Below are 27,626 nucleotides of genomic sequence, written 5' to 3' on the forward strand. Positions count from 1 at the left end.
TTTTAAAAATTGTGGTAAAATACACATAACTGTAGTTTACCACCTTAACCATTTTTAGACGTACATTTCAGTAGTGTTAAGTACATTCACATTGCTGTGCAGCCAGACTCCAGAGCTCTTTCCGTCTGGTGGAACTATGCTCATTAAACAGCAGCTCCTCATTCTCCGTTTTCCCCCAGCTTCTGGCAGCCGTTTTTCTACTTTCTGTCTTTCTGAATTTGACTAGTCTAGGTACTCTAATAGAAATCATACAGTGTTTGTCTTTTGGCTTATTTCACTTAACATAATGTCTTTACGTTTAATCCATGTTGTAGCATGTGTCAGAATTCCTTTCCTTTTTAAGACTGAATAATATTCCATTATATGTGTATACCACATTTTGTTTATTCCTCCATCAGTGGACACTTGGGTTGCTTCCACATTTGGGCTATTGTTAATAATGGTGTTTTGAACATGGATGTACAAATATCTCTTTGAGATCCTGCTTTCAATTCTTTACGGCATATATCCAGAAGTGAAAAGGCTTGATCATATGTAATTCCATTTTTTTTGAGGAACTACTATACTGTTTTCCACAGCAGCTGCACCATTTAGAATTCACATCAACAATGCACAAGGGTTCCAATTTCCCTAAATCCTCACCAGATATATATTATATATATATATATTTTTGAAAAATGTCTATTCAAGTCCTTTGATCATTTTTGAATTGAGTTGTTTTTTGTTGTTGATTTGGGATTTTTATATTTTTTTTTCCTGATTGGCCTCAATGATTGTTGCTTTACTGGTGATGCTTGAGTTAAATTCTGAAGGACAAGTAGAAATATGCTTAATAAAATGGGTTGGAGTGGAAAGGTGAGGAGTCTAATCTTGGTAAAGAGAATGGCATGTATAAATACTAATGGGTGGAAGGGACTTGCATATAAACATAAATATGAATTGATGTTCTACCTGAAAAATGTATATGTAGTTTATAAATTTTTCCCAAAATAAGATATATGTGTGTGTATACATATATATATATACATACATACACACACGCACACACACACATATATATATATATATATATATATATATATATATATATATATATATATACTTATAAACGCACAAATATCGTAACAGGGTTTCTCAGTAGCAGCACTTTCGACATTTTGGGCTAGATAATTATTTGTTGTCCAGTGCTGTCCTGTGCATTGTAATTATTTAACAGCATCACTGGCCTCTACCCAGTAGATGCCAGTTACTCTCTTTCCTGACCCTAGTTGTGACAATTAAAATGTCTCCAGGGAGGGGGACTAGATGAAATAGGTGAAGGGGATCAGAGGTACAAAGTTCCAGCTATAAAATAAACGTCATAGGGGATGTAATGTACACATAGAGAATGTAGTCAATAATATTGTAACAACTTTGTTTGGTAAGAGGATGGTATCTGGTCTTATTACAGTGATCATGTCAAAATGTATAAAAATACGAATCAGCATGCTGTACACCTGAAAGTAATATAATATTGTATGTTAATTATAACTCAATAGAAAACAATGTTTCCATACATTGCTAAATCTCCCCTGAGGGCAACCCCCTTTCTTGCCAGCTATAACTTCTGATATAAGAGGAGACGTTAGGTAGAGAGATAAATAGATAGATGGGCGGTGGGGAGCGAATGCTGGTATATTGTTATATTGTGATGAAGACCCTTATCTGTAACAGGCTTTATTTGGGTGTAAGTCAATATTCAACAACATATTGATTATGTCAGTAGGTTTAGGGGTCAGCCTAAAGAATATCTCTTATATTCTGTGTGAGCTTGTATTGATATTATTGTTACTTCTTACTGAGCACTAGCTGTGCTAAGAGTCTCCCATTAGAACTCAATTATACAGTAAACTATAGCATTTCTGCTTTTCTATTCAGAGGAAGTCTACTTATTCCTATTCAAAGACTGTTTTCAAAGCATTGAACTACAATTTGTTTCCTTTGCATTTCTGGGATTCTGGCAGAGTAAGAGACTGAGAAACCTATAGCTTTCACCCCATTTTATAGATTGCATACGGGAGAAACAGAGCATGGCAACCGAATAAATAACATACTCATTAATTTTACAATTTGGGTATTATAAGACTCACCCAGCAGCAGGAAGGTGGGCATTCTGGAAAGATTTCTGGGGAGGATTTTGCCATCTTCGATACTAAGTTTGACTGGTTTAGACACAAATAAGCTTATAGGCTTTTGAAAATCTAAGTTGCTGAAGCAAAGCCTTGCCTGATTGCTGACTTACATCTGTGTCTTTTGTAATTTGCAACCCGCCGTTAAAATTAGTGCCACCATTATTCAAGTTTCCCAGGAATATCCTACAAAAAGAATTACTGGTCCAAAAAAAGAAAGAAAAAAAAAGATATTGTACCATCTGTATGTTGATAAACTCTAAAACTTGTCCATCTCTAATCTGAGATACAGACAATTCATGTACTATAAATGCCCAAATCCATAGAGACAGGTTGTATGAGGTTCTTACCCCTAAGGCAGTAGTGTGTTTAATTCCTTCATGGGCCAGAGCCTCCCATTGAAGAGATGAGAGTGGTCATTCAAAGCGCAATGGTATTTAGTGAATTGACAGTTACCTACTGATTGGTGTTCATTTTGGCCGTGTTGCTATTTGCTAATAGAGTGTGTTTTTCTTAAAATGTTACTAAGAATGTAAAATAAGTGTAAATTGTAGTTTTGTTCTCCCTCATCCTTTCACATTTTTTAAAAATTGTGGCACTAAGATGTATACCGTGAGAGCTACCCTCTTACAAATCTCTTCCAGTTGCTCAGTGCAGTATTGTTAACTATAAGCACAAAGTTGTGTCTCTAGAACTTGATCGTCTTGCAGGCCTGAAGCTTTATACACATTGAACAGCATTCCCCCTTTACCCCCACCACCCATCCCTTTGGATTTTACCTACAAAACTCAGGGAGCCAAGAGGGAGGCAAATAATCCCCAAATCTCCAACCTGCTTGGCATCACTTCTGACTGCAGTTGTGCTCTTATCCTGGGTGATTTATAGATCCAGGTTCATGTTTATTTAGCCATTAAGGCCCTGTGCTAAGCTCTTTAATCATTATCTCATTTAATCCTCATCTCATTTAATCCTCTCAAGAGCATTGTGAGTTAGAGATAATTATTATCTGTTTTTTTCATAGGTGAGATAACTGATTGGAAAAACTGGGTAATATCCTCACGTTTACACATAAAGTAGCAGACTGAAGATTTGAACTCAAGACACCTTCCCCCAGAGCCTATGGCATTAATAACTCTGTTCAACCCGAAATGAAAGACCCCCTTCTCCTCTTCCAGCACGTACATACACCCAGTGCAGATCTCGTGTCAGGACAAGCTAGAAAAAGAATCAAAGCAAACTGAAGCAAAAGCAAAAGAAAACAAAACAAAAAATCTCCGGTGGGAACCCTTCCCTGTTTATATTAGCAAAATCACATAAATGCAGAATTCACAGGTGTCTTAACAGGTATTGCCATAAATTTTATATGTATATCCCTGCAATTAAAGATTCAAAGGCAAGGGTTGTAAATTTCTTTGGGTCTGTAAGATCAAACTGTCATAACTATGCCAAGAGTCACATTCCTATTTCATAAATTCAGTCCACAGACAGATTGAATGTGAGTAAAATTTGTTTTGTAACAATCTCATTTTAAACGTTTTAAGGAGAGGTGTATACTTTCCATGTCGGCATAGTTCTTTTTTTTTTTTTTTTTTTTTTTTTTGGCGGTACGCGGGCCTCTCACTGCTGTGGCCTCTCCCGTTGCGGAGCACAGGCTCCAGATGCACAGGCTCAGCAGCCATGGCTCACGGGCCCAGCTGCTCTGCGGCATGCGAGATCCTCTCGGATCAGGGCTCGAACCCGTGTCCCCTACATCGGCAGGCGGACTCTCAACCACTGTGCCACCAGGGAAGCCCCTCGGCATAGTTCTTACCACTCCTTGTTTTGCTTTATCTGCTTTGCTCACTTAGTTTACCTGCTTTGCCCTCTTAGGCATTTACCTTTGAAATCCCTTCTTCCCAGTAACAATCTTGGTGGACATGGGATGATTTTCTTTGTATATGTAGTTATAGAAGTAGTTACGTAGATTCATACACAATATACATATTTTACCCTGAGGCTTAACTTCTGCTGAGGCTTTGCTTTCTGATTCTATTTATGTTAATATTATGGTTCCCTCTTTTTCTTTTTCTTTTTTTTTTTTTAGCGCTAACATTCTATTTCTCCTTTGGTTTCCTATTCATTAATTCTTCATGTCCTCTTGGCCAAAGGTGGATATGAGTTAGAGGAGGAAAGGGGCTTTCTTGAAACTGCTTTTGGTGTGTGGATTTCTTAGCGTTGCTTAAAAAAGAATAAAGAGCTGCTTCTCTGACATTCCCTTGTCCCTTGGTAAAGCACAAAGTGCTAAGATTTCAAGGTCCAGAAAAGCATTAGTGTTAGTTTGTGTGTGGCAGGAGGTGGTGGCATTTGAGTCCATCAGAGGAGGTAATAGGCAAGTTGCTTTCCTCCTCTGAGCCTCAGTTTCTTTACCTGTAAAATGCAAGTAATGATATGTCACATAATTTGTTTCAGGTTTCGATAAAATACCCTGTTAAGTGCCCAGCACAGGTTAGGATCCAAAACATGTAGGTTTCTATGTCCCTCCTTCCATTCTTCTCAGACACTAGGATTGAATACAGACACTGCCAGTGATATCAAAGTATATAAAAGTATATTTTTTAACATCTTTATTGAGGTATAATTGCTTTACATCGTTGTGTTAGTTGCTGCTGTATAACAAAGTGAATCAGCTGTATGTACCCATATATCCCCATATCCCCTCCCTCTTGCGTCTCCCTCCCACCCTCCCTATCCCACCCCTCTAGGTGGTCACAAAGCACCGAGCTGATCTCCCTGTGCTATGCGGCTGCTTCCCACTAGCTATCTACCTTACGTTTGGTAGTGTATATATGTCCATGCCTCTCTCTCGCTTTGTCACAGCTTACCCTTCCCCCTTCCGATATCCTCAAGTCCATTCTGTAGTAGGTCTGTGTCTTTATTCCTGTCTTACCCCTAGGTTCCTCATGACATTTTTTTTTCTTAAATTCCATATACATGTGTTAGCATACGGTATTTGTCTTTTACGTCTGCGTCTTTATTCCTGTCCTTCCCCTAGGTTCTTCAGAATCATTTTTTTTTTTTTTTAGATTCCATATATCTGTGTTAGCATATGGTATTTGTTTTTCTCTTTCTGACTTACTTCACTCTGTACAACAGACTCTAGGTCCATCCACCTCACTACAAATAACTCAGTTTCGTTTCTTTTTATGGCCGAGTAATATTCCATTGTATATATGTGCCATACCTTCTTTATCCGTTCATCTGTGGATGGACACTTAGGTTGCTTCCGTGTCCTGGCTATTGTAAATAGTGCTGCAGTGAACATTGTGGTACACGACTCTTTGAATTATGGTTTTCTCAGGGTATATGCAAAAAAAAGATTTCTGATGAGAATGTCAGAGAAAGGTTGCAATAAAAATGTCCTCTTGCCAACAAAAGCACCCTAAAACCAACACACAATCTCAATAGACCTTAAATATAAGTGTATTTCTGTACGTGTGCATGCATATGTGTGCCACAGTGATATGTGTATAAGCGTATGTGTGCACACACATATGCCTCATTTGTGTGTGCCTTAGTGTGTTTGTGTATGCAAGTGTGTAGTGTGTGTGCAGGAAGAAACGGCTGGACGAAGAGAGTACATTGCACTAGGTATTTGATGGTAACCCTTATTCAGTATATTGTAACTCATGGTATATAAAATAAAGTTCATTTATGATGTTGGTCTTACCTTCTAATTAAAATCATAGGCATGAAGCTTCTTTATACCTGCATAAAATAAGCAGTTTAATTTCTCTGCACCAGGGGAGAAATGATTTCATCGCCTGTTATGTAGCTCATCGGTACGTGCCAGGAAGCAAGAGAAGGTGGTTATGATAGCTTCATTCTTTCCCTGTATATTTGTCCTTGCAGACTCTGCAAGGAGCATGGGTGCATCCTCTTAGATTTTTTCAAGGGCAGCAGGGGTGCTTTTACCAGTAGTCCCTACCCTTCGCAGTGCCAAGGGAGGAGAAAGTTATTGTCTATGAGTAACCCATCTAAGAGCTTTTCCCCTAGATTATTCACACATGAATGGAAAAAAAGAAAAAAACTATACTGCATCCATTTCTCAGAAATTTGCTGATAACTAGTAATAACTTATTTCAATGAAGCCAAAGCAAGTATTTGAGAAAAAGAAAGTAGACTTGTCTTGGAAGCTATAAAGGAATAAAAGAGGAAAATCACTATGAATCTCAGCAGTTAAAGGCATTGAATTTGTTTAAAGCTTACCTCATAATATTAATATATACTATGGGTAAATTTTTAAAATCCTAGTATTCAATAGTTTTATAAGGTATGGACATTTTTTTTTACTTTACTTGGTACTTTGGACCCCATGGTGCAGACTGTGTGTAGCAGTAGCCCTAATAACTGGTGGCAGTACAGCCCAAGACAGGACAAATTATAAGAGGAAATAAACTCATTCAGTCACTGGGCAAACATTGGAAATTCAAAGAAGTTGGGTGGAGCTGGGTGATAAAGGTCAAAAGGGCTTTGTTGCTGATGGAACCAAACACATACACAAGGGGCAGATCATACCAGGCTATTTTAAGAATTTTAGAATATAGGAAGATCAAAGATAAGCCCCTGAATGGTTTTAGATTATTCTGGCCACAGTGTGCAAAGTGAATTGGAGGGGATACTGGTTGAAGCTGTGAGAATGACTAGGGGTGTCTTACAGGAATCCAATACAGAGATGGTCACATTTTGGACTAAGGCAATCACGATGGGCAGGGAGAGAATGGATCTGATTTTAGAGTTAATGAGTAGGTAACATACGCAGAGCTTAGAGACTAATTAATTATAGGAGGTGAATGGAAAAACAGAGTTAGCGATGGTGTTGCGCATTCGGCTCCTCATGGGATGGGTGGTTGGTGGAAACACTCACTGAACCAGGAAGCCCTGGGGGGGAAGAGGGCTTGGATGAGGTACATCCTGGGGCATGCTGAGTGTGAGGTGTTGTGAGACATCCAAATAGAAGAAGGCACCAGGCAGCTGAGTTTTCAAGTCTGAAAGTCAGAGGAGACCTCAGATTGACATTTAATTTACGAGTTGTCTCCAGAAAGGTGGTAATGAGAAAAATAAATAAAAGTGAGGGTGGAAGTGGTCACCGAGGAACAGTGTGTCGAGCGAAAAGAGAAGAAAGTCAAAACTGAGGGTTGAGGAATAGCCATATTATAAGGGTAATCAGAGAAAGTTGAGTATTCAAAAGAGGTAGAAAGGAGAACCAGAGAAGTATGGTGTTACAGAAGCCCCTGGAAGAAAATGCTTCCAGAGGGATGGAATTGTCACTGCTAAGTGTTTAACTAAGGGACAGCTAGGTCTGAGTATCTCAGTGTTTATTGGATTTAAATACTAGAAAATCACTCACACCTTTAGTGAGACCAATGCCACTGAGGTCCTGTGAGTAGAAGTCAAATTGCACTGACTGGAGGGGCTTTTAAATCCTGAGAGGTCGATAGTAACCATAGCTATCACTTGTCAAAAATATGTACTATGCCAAGCATTCAACGCCAGTTCTTGGATTGTCAGATCCAGTTCTTGTTGAGGAAACCAAGGCCTCCAGAGGTGAAGTAGCTTTGCAAGGTGACAGTATGACACAGAAGTGTTGATACTTGAATGTGCTCTTTCAGGTGCCAAAGCCTTTTCACTACACCACTCTGTCCATTTGGCTTGGGGAGGACAAACTTTCCTGAGCATCAGTATTTGTCCCAAAGGCCTTTGGGGATATGTGCTTTGGAAAACATCTAGAGCAAAAGGGTCATGAAACCACTTAAATCAATTACATCACTAAAACAGTTTAGAAAGAACAAAACAGTGGGATCTCTTTCATGACTAAGAGCAGTAAGAGCAGTAGCGTGATGAAGAGTGACGTGGAGAATTGACTGAGGGAAGATGAGGAAGCAGAGGTGTGATGCTCCTGAGGTCAGGGGACAGAGGACCACGGGAATAAACTTCTGGTACTTAAAAGTACAAGTACAAACATCAAAAATGAAGGTATTTAAAAGAAGGGCCTCGGGCTTCCCTGGTTGGCGCAGCGGTTGGGAGTCCGCCTGCCGATGCAGGGGACACGGGTTCGTGCCCTGGTCCGGGAAGATCCCACATGCCGCGGAGCGGCTGGGCCCGTGAGCCATGGCCGCTGAGCCTGCGCGTCCGGAGCCTGTGCTCCGCAACGGGAGAGGCCACAGCAGTGAGAGGCCCGCGTACCGCAAAAAACATAAATAAATAAAAAGAAAAGAAAAGAAGGACCTCAAAAAAATGAGTCCTCGTTTGTATGCAGACCTAACCTTGAACAGTATTTTAGCTCAATTCAGCAATGAGGAACTAAATTGGGTTAGAAAAATATCAATATTTCATCTAGAGGCCCAGATGCCCCTTTCTGTGCTGTGCTGTACAAACACAGATGACCTTATATTTATGCTTTACTTTCTTCTATTTATTCTCTCCTACTAACTCTGTCTGTATTTTCTCCTCTCCCCTTAGATCATGCTTCTTAGTGATCCTGAGATGGAGAGCAGTATACTGATCAGCTCCGATGAAGGGGCCACCTATCAGAAATACCGGCTCACCTTCTATATCCAGAGTCTGCTCTTCCACCCCAAGCAAGAGGACTGGGTGCTGGCCTACAGTCTGGATCAAAAGGTGAACAGATACCGCTTTCATTCATGTCCTGTCACTCAGGTACCACCCGGTGAAAAGCACTTGCTTAGTCAGTCCAAACGCTGGAGGGGATTCAGTGATATTGTATCCTTCCAGCCACGCTGGTTGTGTCTGCAGCTGATTAACTTTCCTTTCTAGTCTTTCATAACAAAATATGCAGGCGGATATATTTCATTTATTGACAATGTTATTTGTCATTTCACAGGCTTGAGATAGTTTTCTCTATGATTTTACTCATTTGACCTTTAAAACAACCTTGTGCTGTAAGTAGGAAATGTATATCCATAATAATTTTATGGAACTATGGTAAACAAAGGTGCGGAAAAGCTAAGGTGCTTGTTCAAACACAGCTACTAGCTGGAGGAGCCAGGGCTTGGATGCTGTTGTCAGACTCCAAGTCTAGGAATATCCCATCACACCTGCTGCTTTGAATTGGAATATAACCGTTGTTCTCAGGGAGGGAAGCCTCAAACATGTCCATTTCATTATTATTATTATTATTTTTTTTTTTTTTTTGCGGTACGCGGGCCTCTCACTGTTGTGGCCTCTCCCATTGCGGAGCACAGGCCCCGGATGCGCAGGCCCAGAGGCCACGGCTCACGGGCCCAGCCGCTCCACGGCATGTGGGATCTTCCCGGACCGGGGCACGAACCCGTGTCCCCTGCATCGGCAGGCGGACTCTCAACCACTGTGCCACCAGGGAAGCCCCATTTCATTATTTTCTAAAAGTACATCCAAGATAGAGTAGCCCAGTGAGTCCTTCCCTTTGAGCTTCAGATCCATACATCCAGCTGTGTACTTGACCTTGTCTCCTGTGTATCTCAAAAGCTTCTCAATTCAACATATTCCAAAGATGAACTCTTGACCTTCCCCCAGCATAGTTGGTTCTCTTCCAGTATTCCCTAATTGTACTCATTTAGTTGCAAACCTAGGAGGTATCCTTAATATTTCCTGTAGTATGTGTTCATACTATCACCTGAACAATATATTTCCCAAATGTAGATCTTTTCATGCCTTTGCTTAAACTCCTTCAGCATTTTCTCATTACTCGCAGAAAAAAAGACCAAAGTCCTCCGTAGTAGGCTCTATTAGCACCTACTTGGTCTGGTCCCTCCTTCTCTCTCCTGACTCACTGTTAGCACTTCCCTTTCAATGGCCATCTTTCAGTCCCCTCCCCGCCCCAGCTGTCCCCCTTGCTCCCTTTCCTGGGCCTGGGGTCTTCTTCCCTAAAGTACACCTCCTCACTGTCGGATCTCAGATGTAGCATCACTTCTGCAGGACGTCTTCCCTAAACTCCCTGATAAAGTTAAATCCCCCTTGGTGTTCTTTCTCGTAAGGCTATGCACCCTTCCCTTCAAGGGTACCTGTCACGGTTGAGATTTTCCATTGACTGATGTGAATTTGGCATCATCTGCATTTCTCACTAGATTGCAAGCTCTAGGAAGGCAGGACGGTGTCTGGTTTCACTCACAGTTGTAGCACCAGACCCTAGGACAGTGCCTGCTACCTACTGATCATCAGTATTTGTTAGGCAAATGAATTAGTGGATGAATGCATTGGTGCTATGGTAATGAGCCCTTTATAGCTGACCAACTTATACCTAAGAGACTTAATTCTTCTTTGTATTTCCTGCTTTCTCCAGAACCTTAGTACAGTGTTTGATGCCAAACTATTGTGTAACAATGTTTCAATCAGTGAAAGGAAATGGATAATTATGAACACGATATTGCATAGAGATATCTACAGAATAACCTTTGTTGAAATAGCTTCTTCTCTCTGTTCTCTCTTAAGTCCTGAAACAGTTGCTCTTCAGTATATATTTGAATATATAATTTGTAAATGAGTGTGTGTGCATGTGCGTGTGTGTGTGCGTGTGTGTGTGAGATGTCAGCACCTTTAAACAATAATTTCAACATAACCTTTATATCTCTCATTAATAGAGCCTCATGGTAGGCGCCAGGTGCTAAATGCAATTCCCTAAGGACACCCACATGACATTTGCAGAGCAAAAGCCATTGCAAATACATTTCTTTCATGACATCAGGTGGATATTGTATGAAAGACTTAGCCAAATGTCAGATAGTCTGTGAGTTTAGATGCTTAGTATAGCTAGGAATTTTGAAGATGCATTGAAAAAAAAAAATCATTTGGATGTTAAATGGTATGGTAATTTATTTAGATGAAACTCAGAACCCTTAACCCATGTTTTTACTTATGCAGAGACAATCTAGGTTAGAGGCAACAGACGTCTCATGCCAAGAGGTTAATAAACCAAATGCAATATGCCTGTGTGTCTATAGAAGGACTCTTCTTTTTCTCCAACTCCACAGCACTGAGAACATCTACGGCATTGCTTGTGATGTACCCTTGTGGATATAATGCATTCAAGATACTTTCCTACTTGGTGGTTGCTTTTTCACTTGGTAAGGATATTTGGAAATGTGGCAGTGGGAGCTGCTGGATTTTTCTAATCACACTGCACATTTCCGGATGTATTCTTCCTTAAGTTCTCTTTCTTGTCGGCATCTTTTGTGTGAAGTGGCTGAGTGTTCTTCAGGTCCATAAAGTTTCTAACCAGCGCCCTGCCACTCTTTTAAATAAATGGTGTGAGGAGGTCGATGATGCCCCTGGCAACATTTGTAGAGATGCCATAAAACATCATCCAGGCATCCAGTTTACAGCAGAGTTTTTCTTTATTTCAGGGTAATTTACTGGTTTAGAGTCAAAGAGAGGGATGCCATGGAGCAGCAGGTGAAGATGCAAGGGTGGTTGAGATTGATATACCAATGTCTTACTTCAGACTGCTGCCTTCTCTGATGTGCATGTATTGAGGTGCTGGTTTCTTCTAGAGAAAATGAAAAGTGCTAGTATTAAGGTAACTGCAGCATCAAAGGGAGATGTTTGTGGCGAGGAGTGAATCAATGTTTCCATTATTGTGCCTTTGATGAAATGCACTAGCCATTTCTTTAGAATTGGTAAGGCTATCTCTTTAGTTGTATGTATTACAAAAGACCTAATTGAATGATATTTTAAAAGGACAATATCCAGTTGCTCTACTTTCCAAATTGCTACCCCAAAGCTGTAGGAGACTTGCTAGGAGTTCTTACTCGGTAAGGGCACTGCTGGAGAATTAAGGAAATACCTTCTGGATAGAACAAAATTGTGTCTAGAAGTTGAGAGCTGCACATGACGTTGTGTTCCTTGAGATGCTGTATGGCAGGTTGTGAATCACCTGGGAAACATGGCTCGCTTGTACTGGTCAGGGCCTGGTGGGGGGTGAAAGTGATCCAAGCCTTCCAACTTCCAAAGCTATGAAGGCGTATGGAGGTGGGGGCAAATGCACCTTGCACTTGACCCTGTTGAAGGATCATGCCTCTCCAATTCTGCTGTGCCTCGATCTAGCCAAGTCCTTTCTGTGTCCTGCTCAGTGTGACTTGAGCCTTTGACCAAGTCCTTCTATTCTGGCCATCCTGTGAGTCCTGCCACAAGGACTATGGCAGCTCCCCTCTGCCTTACAGATTCTCCTGCCATCTTGCATTTTAATATTCACTGACTCAGTTCTTAGTAAAAACAAGAGATTCTTTCTTGGGTACAAGACGCTTGGAGATGTTTTATAAAAAATCTTTGAGATTAAAAAAAATAGCAGAAATAATAGGTTATGGTTGACCAATTGGACATAATAAAAGTTACTCCTCTCCTCTCCTCTCTGAACCAAAGCTCTAGAACATCTTAGGAGAGCTGTATATTTACCCATTATTTAAGAAGCAGGATTCTGTTTTGCTCCCATCAGGCTACTTCCTTGCTGGTGACTGAAACAGCTCACATTGTGACGTTTTGGATTAGCTGGATGGTTCAGTAATCTTATTGTAACTGAGAACTTTTGAAAGATTTTGAGACAGGTTTTGAAGACGTTGCAGTCCTCTTAAGAGATAGGTGCTGTTCTCATAGCTATAGAAAGCTGGGTGTTTAAACATCCCTCATTTTGACAAAAGACTCAGTATAGTTTTTTTTTTTTTAAATGGGCAAATGCTCATGTATTTACAGATGCATACGTCCTGGACAGGGGGCCTTCCACGGAGACGGAGAGTTGAAAATAGCTGTTTTTCTGCCTGAGAGGTGGGATCGCAGAGCTCTCTATTATCATTTATCTTCTTGACAAAATGAAACTTTAACAAATCTAGCTGCTTTAGTCATCAGAGATGAGGATCTCAATGGGATTTCAGACTTATTATTTTTCATATGCTTCTGGGCTAGACTGGTCTAGAATTGCCCATAATTTCAACGTAAAAACCACTTTCTGAAACACTAGCACACATAATGAAGGGTTGCTGTTATGGTAGTAGGGAGGGAGGTGGGTATGCAACTATGGGGCTTTTCTGGTTGTTGTTTTTGTTTTTGTTTTATGTCTGGCTACCTGCCAAGTTCCATAGTAGCTAACAGAGTGACAAGCTGGTTAGGAAACTGATGCAATTTTAGTCGGGTCACTGGCAAAATAGGGTCTGCAGCAGAGGAGATGACAGTGGTTCCAGGTAGGTTTTCCTGATTGGACCCTACCTGGTGCTGCCACACACGAGCAGGACACTGGTGAATTAGGGTGTATCTGGTGTGTGGAGGGCCTGAAAATTCAAAGGGAAGTTTAACCTTGTACTTCTAGAATGCTGGATACAAATGAAGCTGTTCCTTTCATTTATATTCTCATGTAAACCCTCAGATTAGAAATGTAATTGCACTCAGAGCCTCCAGGATTAGCAGGTGATGGTAACGTTCCTCAGCAGCCATTGACAGGAGCAGGTTTCGTGGCTCCCCACCTGGTGGGGACAAAGCTGATGGGGATTGACTAGGGATGCTCATGGTTTTGAAGCTTATTTTCCATGGAATAAGACTAGAACTGAAGGGTGCCTTTTTTCTTTTTTAAGAAAAACATTGCATTTTCATTAGGTCCTTTTCTGTGCCTGTAAAATCATATGTGCATAATTTAAGAGAAAGAAAAATCCATAGGCCTACTCACCTAGGGGGAGCCCACGCTGATCTTACAGATGTCTCATCAATACAATAGAAATGTGTTATCTCCATCACCATAGAAACACCAGTTTCCATGAGGCCACTTTCCTGAAGGTGAAAACAAAAACAGTGGGCCAAGCAAGAATGGCCCTATTTTGTATCAAAAAGGTGGCACAGCCACTGTGTTATTCAGATGTTAGGATTAACCTATTTGAGCTGAGTTCTGAGTGACCAAACTGGTTTAACGTACAACATTAGCTCGCAGTCAGTGGTGGTGGTGCAGTAAGAATCTCCAGGCTTTGCAACATTGCTTGCGAGAAAGCTAGCTCAAAGGAACAGCCTTCAGCAAAATATGGATCTGGTGGCCTTTGTCCTCCTAAGCCTGCTTTTTCTATATCGTGTCCCAGACTTCAGTTCTCTGCCGCTACCTCCTATGTGTTCCTTTTGGTAACCTGCCACAGTTCTGTCAGGGAAAAGAACATTTGCTAAAATAATTAATGGAAGATGCGGCGTATATATGTATTAAGAAGGGTACGCAGGTATCTCTTCCCAACAACACTTTTCCCAAAGCAGTTATGCTCTCAGGGTAGAAACTCAGGCGTGGCAATACTTTGGTGAAAGAGGTGACTACAGCTACAGGTGGGCAAGGGGTCACGCAATGCAGCCTCCTCTGGCTGAACGCAACCATTTTCTCTGTGTTCCTCCACCCCTTCCTATATGGAGTGACCTTGTCTTTACCCATGCACTGGTCGTTAGTGCTCACACTGCTGCCCAGGGTCCCTAACTCTGATCCCTTTGCCTAATTCTGACCCTAGGTTTCCAGTTTTCCAGTTGGAACTAGGAGTTCTTCTGCTTATTGCTTCCTTTGCAGGCCTCTCTGGACTTACGACCCAGTCGACCTGACCTTGCCACACCTTCTATCCTCCCTCCATTCTTTGCCTCCACCTTGACCACTCCCCCTGGTGTGATAGCACCTGGCCTTTTAAAGTCAGGTCAGTCTTCAAACATTTTAAGTCAAAGTGTTCTATACATACAGAAAAGTGCACATACCACGAGCTCAGTGAATTTTCATAAACTGAATACACCTATGGAACCAGCACCCCGATCAAGATACACAGCATGACCCGAATCCCAGAATCCCCCTTGTGTACTTTTTCAGTCATTACCTTCCACCCGCAGTGGGACTGCTATCAGTTGGGTCATTTTTAATTTCATGCAGATGATTTATGGCTGGCTAAACTGGTGGAGAAATAGACACAAGGTGAATTCTTTGGAAGAAAGGTTGGAAGATATCAAGTGAGGTAAATGACAGAGAAGGAGACTTCTAAAAATATTCACATTAGAGAATTAGTCTAAGCCAAAGGCAAGAATTCATTAATGTTCAGTAAGTCTAACTAATCCAGAGAATTCATAAGGAAGCTTTCAAAAGATGCTCATTTAAAATTAATTTAATAGGTTGTATTTTAAAATATGTGCTCCTTTCTGTGCCATAAGAAAAATACCCAATGTTGGCAAAATTACGGTGAAACTCGTTATTACGAAACTGTATTGATGGTCTGCAATGGGTTTTCCTTCCTGGTGAACCTCTTGGCCACATGTATCAGAAGACGTGCACATATTCACAAATTTGATCCCGTGATTCAGTGACTTCACTTCTGAGACTGCACCAACAGCATAATACCAAAAAGATTTAAGCCTAATAATGGTTATCAAAGTCACTCGTAATGGGAAAATCTGGACAGAAATTTACTAAATGCCCAATATTAAGGGACTTTACTTATTTATTTATTTTTTTGCGGTACGCGGGCCTCTCACTGTTGTGGCCTCTCCCATTGTGGAGCACAGGCTCCGGACGCTCAGGCCCAGTGGCCATGGCTCACGGGCCTAGCCGCTCCACGGCATGTGGGATCTTCCCGGACCGGGGCACGAACCTGTGTCCCCCGCATCGTCAGGCGGACTCTCAACCACTGCGCCACCAGGGGAGCCCCAAGGGACTTTAAATCAGGATATATACATTGGCCAGAATATTATTCAGCCATTAAAATGGTGGTCATGATGACCATGTAGCAACATGGATACATATTAATATCTATTTAATACATGTATATCTCATATTGCATGTATTATATGTATATATAAATGCATACATGATTCATATTAAATAAGCAAGTGCTCTTTGAATACAAGTATGTAACAAATAAAATAAGATGAAGGAAGGAGGGAAGCAAAGAGGGAAGGAAGGAGAAAAATTTTTAAATGGTAGGAAATATTCCCAAACATTACCTGAGTTATCTTAAGATGATGGAATTGTGTTTGTTTTTTAATAACATTTGTTTTTTAAATTTTGTACTATTTCATTATAGATTAATTTTATGATTAAAGAATTCTGAAAAGTATTCTACCTTGAACAGCTTATTGAACATAGCTTATGTTCAGTTATAAGGCAGTGATCTTAAAAAACATTTTAGGTGTGAATAAGGCCAATTTAGGTAAAATCATCTCAAGTCACTATTAAACTACATTTTCAAGAGGCAATGTGGTGTAGAGGAAAATTTCCCTAACTAGGAATATAACAAGTCTGACGTTTCTCTTTTCTTTAGCTTTGCTTTTCACTGTGGTCCCTTGTGAACTGTGAAACTCTAGGAACTATTTTTTTCTCCTAACAGAAAGTATTCTTGTTGGATATAACCTCAATCGTTACTATTTACAACTCAGTGATAGATAGAGGTTTTATTATTTAGAAGAACCCACTAGAGATGGATGTTAAGGAAGCGCTTTATTCTGGTGATTTTTCAGATGAAATTTGCGGCTATATCCTAAAATTGAATTAGCGTTTGGTTATTTGATTTGACAGCTGTAATGGAAACAAATACTCTGGGGCCAAGAGGTGCAGACACACGCAATGAATTGGAGTTTGCGCCTAGTGACTCTTACACTCCCCATGTTTCGTTAGTCGGTGTTGAACATATAGGCGCTTCTCAGAAATGGAGATATATGTCATTAAGTATCTCCTGTCTGTGGGCACTGATGGGTGCTTTCATATACATGGTTACATTGAATCTGCGTCGGAATCTGCAAAGTGGGTGTTATTATTTCCAAGTTACAGGTGAGCATATGATTCTTGAAGGCAATATCCACCTGGTCAAGGTCACCCAGAAAGTGAGGGGCCTGGCCTGCTCCTCTAAGCCTGGCTGAGACCCCCCCCACTATGACCACCACACCTCGCTCTGGCTAGTAGATGGACAGACTTTCCACCGCCTCAGGGCAGAATCCCATAGAGGCCACTTTACATTGACCCTTAACCCCAGAGAACACAGTACTCGTGAGACGACAAAATCAGCTGGACAGAGGCCAGACCTTCAGATGAATCTAGTTTCTTCTAGCACGTCCCCAGCCGATGGCACTTGCCCGAGTTGGAACCTTGAGTAGGAAAGCCATCACATTGTTTCCTGATGATAGGTCATAGGACTAGGTAATTCTGCCTGTGGAAGAAAATAAACAACAAAGCAGTTGTTGTTTTTTTCGGGTTTCATCCAGTTTTGCACACTTTTCCCATCCACTTGTTCCAGTGTTTGGGTTAACATGTAGATTAAACAAGTCTTTGCCATTCAAATAGGTAATACTATAATCTGGGTTTTTTAAGGAAGTTTATGGAGACATCTTTTAACATGGTAATGAAGATAGAAGTTGAAATCCTTTCACTTCATTTACAAACCATGAATATGTATTATGCTTTAAATGAAAAGAAGGGCTAAAACAGATATAGTGTTTGTTCAGTTTGCTAAAGAGAAGACAATTTGTCAAGATTTTTTTCCCCCAAAACTCAAGCAGTGTGCAAATGCAGGAAAATCAGACCCCCATGTTAATTCCGTGGCATGATGAATACTTTTATAATCCTAATTAGTACCAGCCATTTAGTCTAGCAATTTCCCCCAACCTAGCCAATTTGAAATTAAAATAGATGCCTTGATTACAAAACTCATTAGCAAAGAAGCACCCTTCTCACTAACCAGTTCATTTAAAATGCACAAACTGAATGAAGTGTGGAACACTTGTGTTGTCAATTGGCATAAGTGAAGTGAGTCTTAATTGGAAGCATTGTGAAGTATTTGTATCGCTGCATGTTTCACTGCAGTGTAATATATCATTCATTAAATGTAACAAAAGCAACTTTTAAATGGTTTAATTAAGGGAAGTTGGTGTGCTTGGTAATTTTTATAAAGTCGAATGTCACAATTGTTTGCATTTGGAGTACCGATAGGTATGAAAGTCAGGAAGATGAAGTCTGACTCTGCATTTATCACTCCAATTATGTGGAGAATGGCAGGTTTAATGTGAGAGGAGAAAATTAAATTATAGAGCATTGATTTCTTACTTAAAAGGACCCACATGAGTATTGTCCTTGTGCATTTGGACATGGAAACTCCAGAAATGCCTGATTTATGGCTGAGAATGAAGGGGAAGGCCTGAGGACTTGGAGCGAAATGAAAGGAGAAAATAACAGTTGGGGATTTTATTTTTGTAATTTCTTTTTTAATTTTCTTTTTTTAATCAAGGGAGGAAGTAGTAGGTGGAGGGAAACTCTGTCCAGTCTTATTTTTGTCTACTCAAAAGAGCAGTAGAGATCTGTAGCACCGCAGATTGCTCTTCTGTCTAAGCCGAATGTGGTGGGAGTGGGAGAGGAGGGGGAAACTAACTTTGGACCAGGGAAATACTGGAAACGGGATGCTACGGAAGTCCTGAACGGGGGGCCGGAAAACAAGGAGTTCGGGGCTGGTTTTTCAGTGGAAGAGACTGTAGAATGGGTTGCAGTAGTGACCGGTTTATAGGCATAAAGTGTAAGACAAGCACAGAAGTCGCTTTCTGTCGGTGCTTATTCTCTGTGCAGTCCAGATGTCAGCTGTTACCTCATATTTATGGACTGTTTCAGCCCCACATCAATGAGGATGCAAAACTCAGCCATGTCACTGATTTCCATGAGAAATCTAATTTTAGCAGACACGGAGGATGTCCTGCCCATATCCATTTGGCATTCCCATTGTAATAGAAATGCTCCCACTGACATCTGATTGCAAGATTTGCATTTCTTTGCTGACGGGCTTTCTCCAAAGTTTCTAGGGCAGGGGGTCCCCAACCTTTTTGGAACCAGGGACAGGTTTCATGGAAGACAGTTTTCCACGGGGGGTGGGGTGGGATGGGGAGGATGGTTTAGGCCATAATGTGAGCGACGGGGAGCAATGGGGAGCAGCCCATGAAGCTTCACTCGATCGATCGCCTGCCGCTCACCACGTGCCGTGCGACCCGGGGTGGGGTGGGGGGGCGGTCGGGGGCCGTTTGGGACCCCTGCTCTAGAGGCTACTTTACCCATTTCTATAGAAGTACCAGGGAATTAGCATGTGGGAGCAGCCCTCAGCCAATGACCAACAAAATTTGATGTAGCGACACCGTGGTTTCCTCGCTTCTCATGTGGAACGATTCCCAAGAGTTTTACACTTTTTTTCCAGAATTTCCCAATGGGATTAAACTCTAGTTGCCCAGAGAGTTAGCTGGCTTTATAACATACTGTATATTAACTGCTCTCCATTGGCTGTAATTTCTCTACTGCTATACTATCTCCCAAATAAACTACTTAGTTCTTGTCTCAGTGTCTGCTCCTAGGGGAACTCTAACCAACTATGACAAGCATTTTACGACTGGTGGTGGTAGCGGAAGATTTCTGAGGTCAAGGACGGGGGCCACAGTATATAAATTTTCACCTCCTTTGACATTTCTGTGTTCCTAAGTTCCTCCTGGACTGTGCCACCCTCTAGTTTTCCTCACTGTTACAATCTGAATAAATGCTCCCTCCCCCAAAGATGTCCACCTCTGAATCCTCAGACCTGTGAATACTCTTCCCTAAAGGGCAAGAGGGGCTTGGCAGATGTGCTGAAGGTAAGGATCTTGAGATGCGAAGGGTGTCCTGCATTACCAGGTGTGCCCAGTGTAATCACAAGGGCTCTTATAAGAGGGAGGCAGAAGAGTTTAAAAAGGAGATGTGACAATAGAAGCAGATGTTGGCATGATGTTCTTTGCAGATGGGGCCGGCCACGGGGCAAGGAATGCAGGAAGCCTCTAGAAGCTGGAAGAGGCAAGGAAACGGGTTCTCCTCCAAAGCCTCCAGAAGGAAGAAAGCCCTGTCGTTACCCAGTCCAAGCTCGCTTTGCTCGCCGCACGACAGGCCAATAAATCAGAGATGAGGTGTTGAGGCAAGGAAGAGGACTTTATTCGGAAAGCCGGCAGGCCGAGAAGATGGGAGACTGATGTCTCTAAATAACCATCTTATCAGGGTTTGGATGCCAGTTTCTTTTATAGCACAGAGAGGGGGAGGAGATGAGGAAGTAAAGTAAAAAGGCCATAAGTTTTGCAAATGTCCCCTGGAATGGCCAGCCTCAGGGAGGGGATGTGTTAATTTCTTCTTTCTTGCAGCCATCCACAGGTGGACAGGGTCCGGATGTTTCCCTGAGCAAAGGCACTTTGGTTTAACATTCAGGCAGAGAGGCAGGGTTCCCCAAGGCAGGCCATTATGTAGAGACAGTATCCTTTTAGTGAACAAAAGCAACAGGAAGCAAAGATTAAAGTAAAAGAAACAGATCCAACATCTAGTCAGATTTGGCTTTTCCCCCCGTTACACTGTTGACACCTTGATTTTAACCCCAGGAGACTCTTTTGAACTTCTGACTTCCAAAACTATAAAATAATAAACTCCTGTTGCCTTAAGCCACTAAGTTTGTGGTAATTTGTTACAGCAGCGAGAGGAAACTAACACACTCACTGACCTTCCCCTGGCTTCAGTGGGCCTTCTGTCCCACAGCAGACAAAATCCTCTACTTATCTGCACCTACTTCTTGGAAGCCCAGGCATCCACAGATCCAAATACAGGCCATCTAGGTCATACTTATGACTCCTCTTTACACTGATCCATGCGGTCGTGAAAGAAGAAGAGTTCCCCCAAAGAGGAATTATGGTGGAAATAAACACAAACCTGTTCCCCGTCTTGTCACATATTGTATTAGTTTGCTAGGTCTGCTGTAAGACTGGGTGGCTTAAACAGCAGAAATGTAAGGTCTCACACACAGTTTTGGAAGCTTGAAGTCTGAGATCAAGGTGTCAGCAGGGTTGGTCTCTTCTGAGGCTTCTTTCCTTGGCTTCTAGATGGCTGTTCTCTTTGTACTTCACAGAGTCTTCCCTCTGTGTGTTTCTGTGTCCTAATTTCCTCTCCTTATATGTAGGATATTGCTTTAGGGCCCACCCTAATAACCTGATTTTAACTTAACTCTTTAAAACCTTATCTCCATATATAGTCACATTCTGAAGCACTGGGGATTAGCATTCCACATATGGATTTGGAGGGGATACAGTTTAGCCCGTAACATAAATGCATGTCCAGGTTGCTAAGTGATGAAAGTCTTACTGCCCTTTGGGTCTGTAATGCCCTGTGTAAGGAGAGGGTAAGAGTCTCCTCTGTGTAGCATGACTGCTTCTGAGGCAAGTGGAATGGAACCAGCCTCCAGGAAGGATGTGCTATGAAGCTGGGTGGGGGGTTAAGGAAGTGAGGGTGAGGCCTATCCCTGGGATGGAAACCTCATGAGAGTCCCTGAGACTGGTCAGGAAGGTCTCAAGGGCTTTGACCCTGGGTTAAGTTAGGGAATCATGGAGGGCACAAGAGAAAAGATGGAGAACACTGGGGAACAGTTTGAAAGAAATCTCTGCTAGAAACTTATTTTTGAGAATCATGGCTGTTTGCTTGTGTAAGCTAGATTTGGTGTGTTTGATTTTGTTTCTGGTGCTTGATTTTTGTTCTCTCTTTGCATTTGAAAATGTCAGTAGGTCTCACAGAAAGAGGTTTGAATGACCTGAAGGTGTTATACATCTTCTTACAGTTCGTCATTGGCTTCCCCATAGCTTGGAAGATAAAGTCAGCTCAGCACACAGACCATCGTAGTTTGGATGCTGTCTTACTTTCTAGCCCTTTTCCCAAGCCCTTTGTTCACTCATGCAACAGGGAAATGTATCCTCTTGGTTCAGCCCAGAATACCTTGACATAGACACTTCCCTCCGGGAGTCCTTTTCTCCTTCTTTATCTAGTTATCTCTTTATCTTTTACAACTCAGTGCAAATCTGACTTTCTAGAGAAAGCTTTCTCGACTTTTAAGAAAAATCTAGAAAAAAGCTATTTTCACATCAGCGTACTGGAAAACTTTTTATTTTATGGTTTTATATTTTTTAAGTACATGAGGGGTAGAGAGACCAAAATGTATCTCAGTGTTTAGGACATCCAAAGATCTTAAGTTGTCCCTGGGCAAGAGATAAGGAAGACCTGAATTAAGATAATAATTTTGGAGTTGAAAAGAAAGGGGAAAAAATTATAGAGGGATTTGAAAATAGAAGCAGACTTGGTGACTGCATAGAAGTCACAGGAAGAAGGGGAGCCTGATAATCCCTACGTGGCAAAAGCCAAAAGGACACCATTGATCCCATAGTCTGATTGCCTGCAAAAATATCTAAGGCCGTGAGCTGTGCCCATGGCACATTTCTTTCCTGACACAGGAGGTGTTTGTTTCTCAAGCACACTGAACGGGAGAGGGGAGGCCCTAGTAGGCATTGCCACCAGGGTGTAACATGGAGGGGACACGACCTTCTTTTGTGGTTGTTTTTCCCTTCGGCTGCTTTTCTGACATTTTGCCCCATGCCTCCCTTGGCTGCTCTTGAGTGCCAGAGGCAGCAGCCAGCAGTGTCTGTCTGAGAAAGTTCTTGAAACAGGCTTTTTAAACCAGAGACTTCTTGGGTTTCCCTGGTGGCGCAGTGGTTGAGAGTCCGCCTGCCGATGCAGGGGACACGGGTTCGTGTCGCGGTCCGGGGAGATCCCACAGGCCGCGGAGCGGCTGGGCCCGTGAGCCATGGTCGCTGAGCCTGTTCTGTGCAACGGGAGAGGCCACAACAGTGAGAGGCCCGCGTACCGCAAAAAAAAAAAAAGAATTAGCTTTAAAACGGAGACTTTTTAACTTGAAGCGCTTGGTAGAGATACCAGGGATTGTAATCCAGAAGCTTTATGATAGCTAGCTGGGAATGAGTGAGGAAGAAAAGATAGATTAACTTTTCTCTATTCAAATATTATTTTACTAATATTGGACTTGAATGTTTCATAATTAAGATTCTGAAAGATGGCTGAGGAATCTACTCTGTCCTGTGTTTATAGGAGGCATGGATGGTCTCTGGAACCTTCTAGCTCAGAGGCTCCAGCCCCAGAAGGGAGCTTTCAGGTCTGACTAGCAGATCATTACGCTTGATAGAGTCTGCCTACCCTTGGGTTTATACAGTCTCTTTCCCTTTTTGATGCTGAAAAATGCCACTTTACTAATCAGGTAAAAAGCTGATATTATTCATTTAATCACCATTACAGGTATCACAACTTAATCATTAAAAATAACTGAAAGGTATGCTGTGACGTTTGTCTTTTTTCTCCCAAGTAACTTACTAACAGATACCAGACAAATTCTAACAAACTCTAACAGAGATTCATGTTTTAGAATCTTGAAAAAAATTTTTCTAAAATGAATATCGACAAAATAAATGGGAAAATGAAGAAAAGCTTAAAGAGCAGAAACCATCTCTTATTTTTTAGTGTATTTAATTTCAAGTATCAACAGCCTGCTCTTTACCACCCAGACACCAGGTCAAAATACTGTATCCAACAAGTACTTATTGAGCGCTTACTGTGTACCAGGACCTAGCGAAGCGGGAATGAAGGATACTGATACTATCTCTGCTGTCATAGAAAGAGAAGCATTGATCAAATGAGTAATTGATGGCAATGGTGGTAAGTCTGCAGAGGGTTCTAGGTATTGAATCTTTGCCACAGCAGTTTCACTGCGAGCAGTTTCACTGCATAACTAACTGGCCAGAGGAAAATTTTGCTGTAAAAGATAAAATAATGAAAATAAAAGAGGGGCATTAAAAAGGACACCATGAGACATGAAAAGTAATAACATTTAAAAAAAGATTTCATTGTGAAAAATGAAAATACAAAAGAAATGAATACATTTAAAATATGTGTAGATCGATAGTTATCATCATATTCGGGTATATCTTAGAGAAACTTATGATAATTTGTTTCTCAAAGTCGATCGTTAAGGATTCAGGATCTAATGTTGGATGTAGATTCTTCACGATATAGGAAAATCTGCTGTAAATCTCTTCAGATTTCCCTGGAAGGAAAACAGAGGAAGGATGCTATTTCTTATAGGTAATGTATATAACTGGTAGAACATATCTGGACTTCATTTAACTGTTCCATCACATGCCCAATTCTTATATTACACCAAATCATCAGAGCCAGGTTCGTGCCAACTACCAAAATTCTATCTACATCATGTTCTATACTATCAAATAGCAAAAATTTTTTACCATTTTCAAGAAACTTAACCTCATCAGGAATCATGTAATCACTTCTTTTTGGGGGCGTAGGAGGAGCTTGATTCTTCTTCTTTTGCCTCCAACTTATGTTGTGTGATAAATTTGGTAAAGATGGCATGAGTGAACAAGCTGTTGTATCTAAATCAGACAAAGACTGGATAATTAAAGCTCCCAAAGCCTGGTGTGAAGTACAAGCCGCCTCTTTTATATTTGCCATAGCTTGGTAAACTTTTGGCTTTGACGCGTGGGAGGGTGACTGGGCTTACTGAAAGATTTGCAAACTGCTTTGTTATCGTTTTCTAGTATAGTGTGCAGTCTGGCGTTGCACTCTCTTGTCTCATACGTCCAGTAAGTTTTCTTACCACCATATTTTCGAACACAATTGTTATCCGCTACTTTCAGACCACCATGTCTACTCATCACGGTATAGACCATTATGAGACCTAAGATTTAAACAATATAAAAATGGGAGTAGTGTGTCAATGATGAAATGAAGCCAAATTGTCAACCAGTTATTTTATCTTTTATGGCAAAATTGCATTACGGCTAATTAGTTGTACTGTGAAATTGCTTGACCCAAAGGTGTTTATGGTGAAAATGCCAGACCTGACAAAATAAGACTGTAGATTATTATGAGAGCATATTTTAGGGAGAAGGTCTGACCTAGCTTCAAATATGTTTTCTATAGCACTTGAAGAGTTATATCTTGAAGATATATGTATAGAAGAGTTAGGGTATTCTCTTGGCATTAAGTGCTCATAAACATTGTTTAAAATAAAACTAAGGTCACTCTGTGAGTTGCCTGCAGGTGTTTATAAACAACTTTATTGAGGTATAGTTGATATTCAATAACTGCACACATTAAAGTGTACTAATTTGATAAGTTTTGACGCTAATGCGCCCATGCATTCATAACTAAGGTCAAGAAAGTCAGTGTATCCATCACCCCCTTGTTGTCCTTTGTAATTCCTTCCTCTCGCCCTGCTTCATCCCCTCACAGCATTCACAGTTGGGCATTTGTTCACAGTAACTATAGATTAGTTTACATTCTCTGGAATTTTATATAAAAGGAACTAAACATTATGTACTCTGTTTTTACACAGCTTTTTTCTCTTATCATAATATTTCGAGATCCATCCATGTTGTTGCGTGTATCAATAGTTTATGATTATTTTTTTTCCTGGGGAGTAGTCCATTGTATGGATATACCAAAATTGATTTATCCATTCACCTGTTAATGGGTTAATCTAGGTTTTGGCTATTACACCTAAAGCTGCTATGACCATTCCTGCACAAGTTTTTGTATAGACATGTGCTTTTATGTCTCTTGGACAGATACTTAATAGTGCAATGACTGGCTCATACGGTGGATGTAGCTTCAGATTTTTGAGAACATGCCAAACCGTCTTCCAGGGTGGTTGTGCCATTTTACATTTCCAGCAGCAGCAGCACATCAGAGTTATAGTTGTTCCCCTCCTCATCCACACTTGTTATAATTGGTTTTTAATTAATTAATTAAACTGAAATATAGTTGACATACAATATTCTGTTAGTTTCAGGTATACTACATAATGATTTAATGAGTTGAGGTTTGCATATGTTATGACGTGATCACCGTGATAAGTTTAGAAACCACCTGTTCCCATGCAGAGTTACTATATTATCATTGACCATATTCCTTATGCTGTATATTACATCCCTGTGACTTATTTATTATATAACCGGAGGTTTGTACCTCTTAATCCCCTTCAATTATTTTGCCCACCTCCAACCCCCTCACCCCCTCCCTTTGGCAACTAATTCATTTGTTGTCTGTATCTATGAGTCTGTTTTCATTTTGTTTGTTTCTTTGTTTTGTTTTTTAGATTTTACATGTAAGTGGAGAATGTACAGTGTTTGTCTTTCTCTGACTTATTTCACTTAGCATAATACCTTCTAGATCCATCCATGTTGTTACAAATGGCAATATTTCATTTTTTAATGGCTGAGAAATATTCTGTTGTATATATGTATGTATACGTACCACATCTTCATTATCCATTCGTCTATCAGTGGGCACTTAGGTTGCTTACATAGCTTGGCTATTGTACATAATACTGTAATGGACATCAGAGTGCATATATCTTTTAAATTGGTGGTTTTGTTTCTCTGGGTAAAAACTCCTAAGTGGAATAGCTAGATCATATGACAGTCCTATTTTTAACATTTTAAGAAACCTCCATACTGTTTTCCATAGTGGCTGTATGAGTTTACAGTCCCGCCCACAGTGTGTGAGGGTTGCCTTTTCTCCACATCCTTGCCAACACGTTTTGTTTGTTGTCTTTTTGACAATAGGCATTCTGACAAGTGAGGTGGTAGCTCGTGATTTTGATTTGCAATCCCCTAATGTTTAGTGATGTTGAACATCTTTTCATGTGTCTGTTGGCCATTTGTATGTCTTCTTTGGGGCAGTGCATATTCAGGTCCTCTGCCCACTTTTAAATCAGGTTGTTTGTTTTGTTTGTTTGTTTGTTTTCATTTTTTTTTGCAGTACACGGGCCTCTCACTGTTGCGGCCTCTCCCGCTGCGGAGCACAGGCTCCGGACGCGCAGGCTCAGCGGCCATGGCTCACGGGCCCAGCCGCTCCGGGGCATGTGGGATCCTCCCGGATCAGGGCATGAACCCGTGTCCCCTGCATCGGCAGACGGACTCTCAACCACTGCGCCACCAGGGAAGCCCTGTTTGTTTTTTTGATGTTGAGTTGTATGAGTTCTTTGTATATTGTGGATATTAACCCCTCATCAGATATATCATTTGCAAATATCTTCTCCCATTCAGTAGGCTGCCTTTTCATTTTGTTGACAGTTTCTTTGCTTTCCAAAAACTTTTTAGTTTGACGTACTCCCATCTGTTATAGTTGTTTTTAAAAATGTTAACCCTTCTAATAGGTGTATAGTGATATTTCATTGTGATTTTAATTTTCATTCTCTTAGTGACTAAGGATGTTTTGAGCATCTTTTCGTATGCTTATTTGCTATCTAGATTATTTATTTGTTGATGTCTCTGAGCAAATATTTTGCCTACTTAAAAATTGGGTTGTTTTTGTCCTATTATTGAGGGTTAAGAGTCCTTCTTAAAAACTGGGTTGTTTTTGTCTTATTATTGAGGGTTAAGAGTCCTTCTATACTCTGGATAAAAGTCCTTTATCAGATATATGTTTTGCAGATATTTTTCTCCTATACCATAGCTTGTCTTCTAATCCTCCTTACAGTGTCTTTCCATGAAGAGACTCTTGTAATTTTGATGAAGGGTAGTTTTTCAGGTATTTATTTTTGGATCATGCTTTTGGTG

The 27,626-nt window shown here is 40.9% G+C and overlaps 1 protein-coding gene across 1 annotated transcript in view; it reads left to right on the forward strand.

Moving 5' to 3' along the window:
- SORCS3 (sortilin related VPS10 domain containing receptor 3) overlaps nt 1–27,626 on the forward strand; it is a 606,008-nt gene that overhangs the window by 302,829 nt on the left and 275,553 nt on the right. The window contains exon 4 of the mRNA XM_032608449.1: nt 8,667–8,825. Within this exon, the coding sequence (XP_032464340.1) occupies nt 8,667–8,825 (159 nt within the window). The remainder of the gene's footprint in view (nt 1–8,666; nt 8,826–27,626) is intronic.

This window comes from Phocoena sinus, chromosome 16, assembly GCF_008692025.1.
Source record: "Phocoena sinus isolate mPhoSin1 chromosome 16, mPhoSin1.pri, whole genome shotgun sequence".
Lineage (NCBI taxonomy): Eukaryota > Metazoa > Chordata > Mammalia > Artiodactyla > Phocoenidae > Phocoena > Phocoena sinus.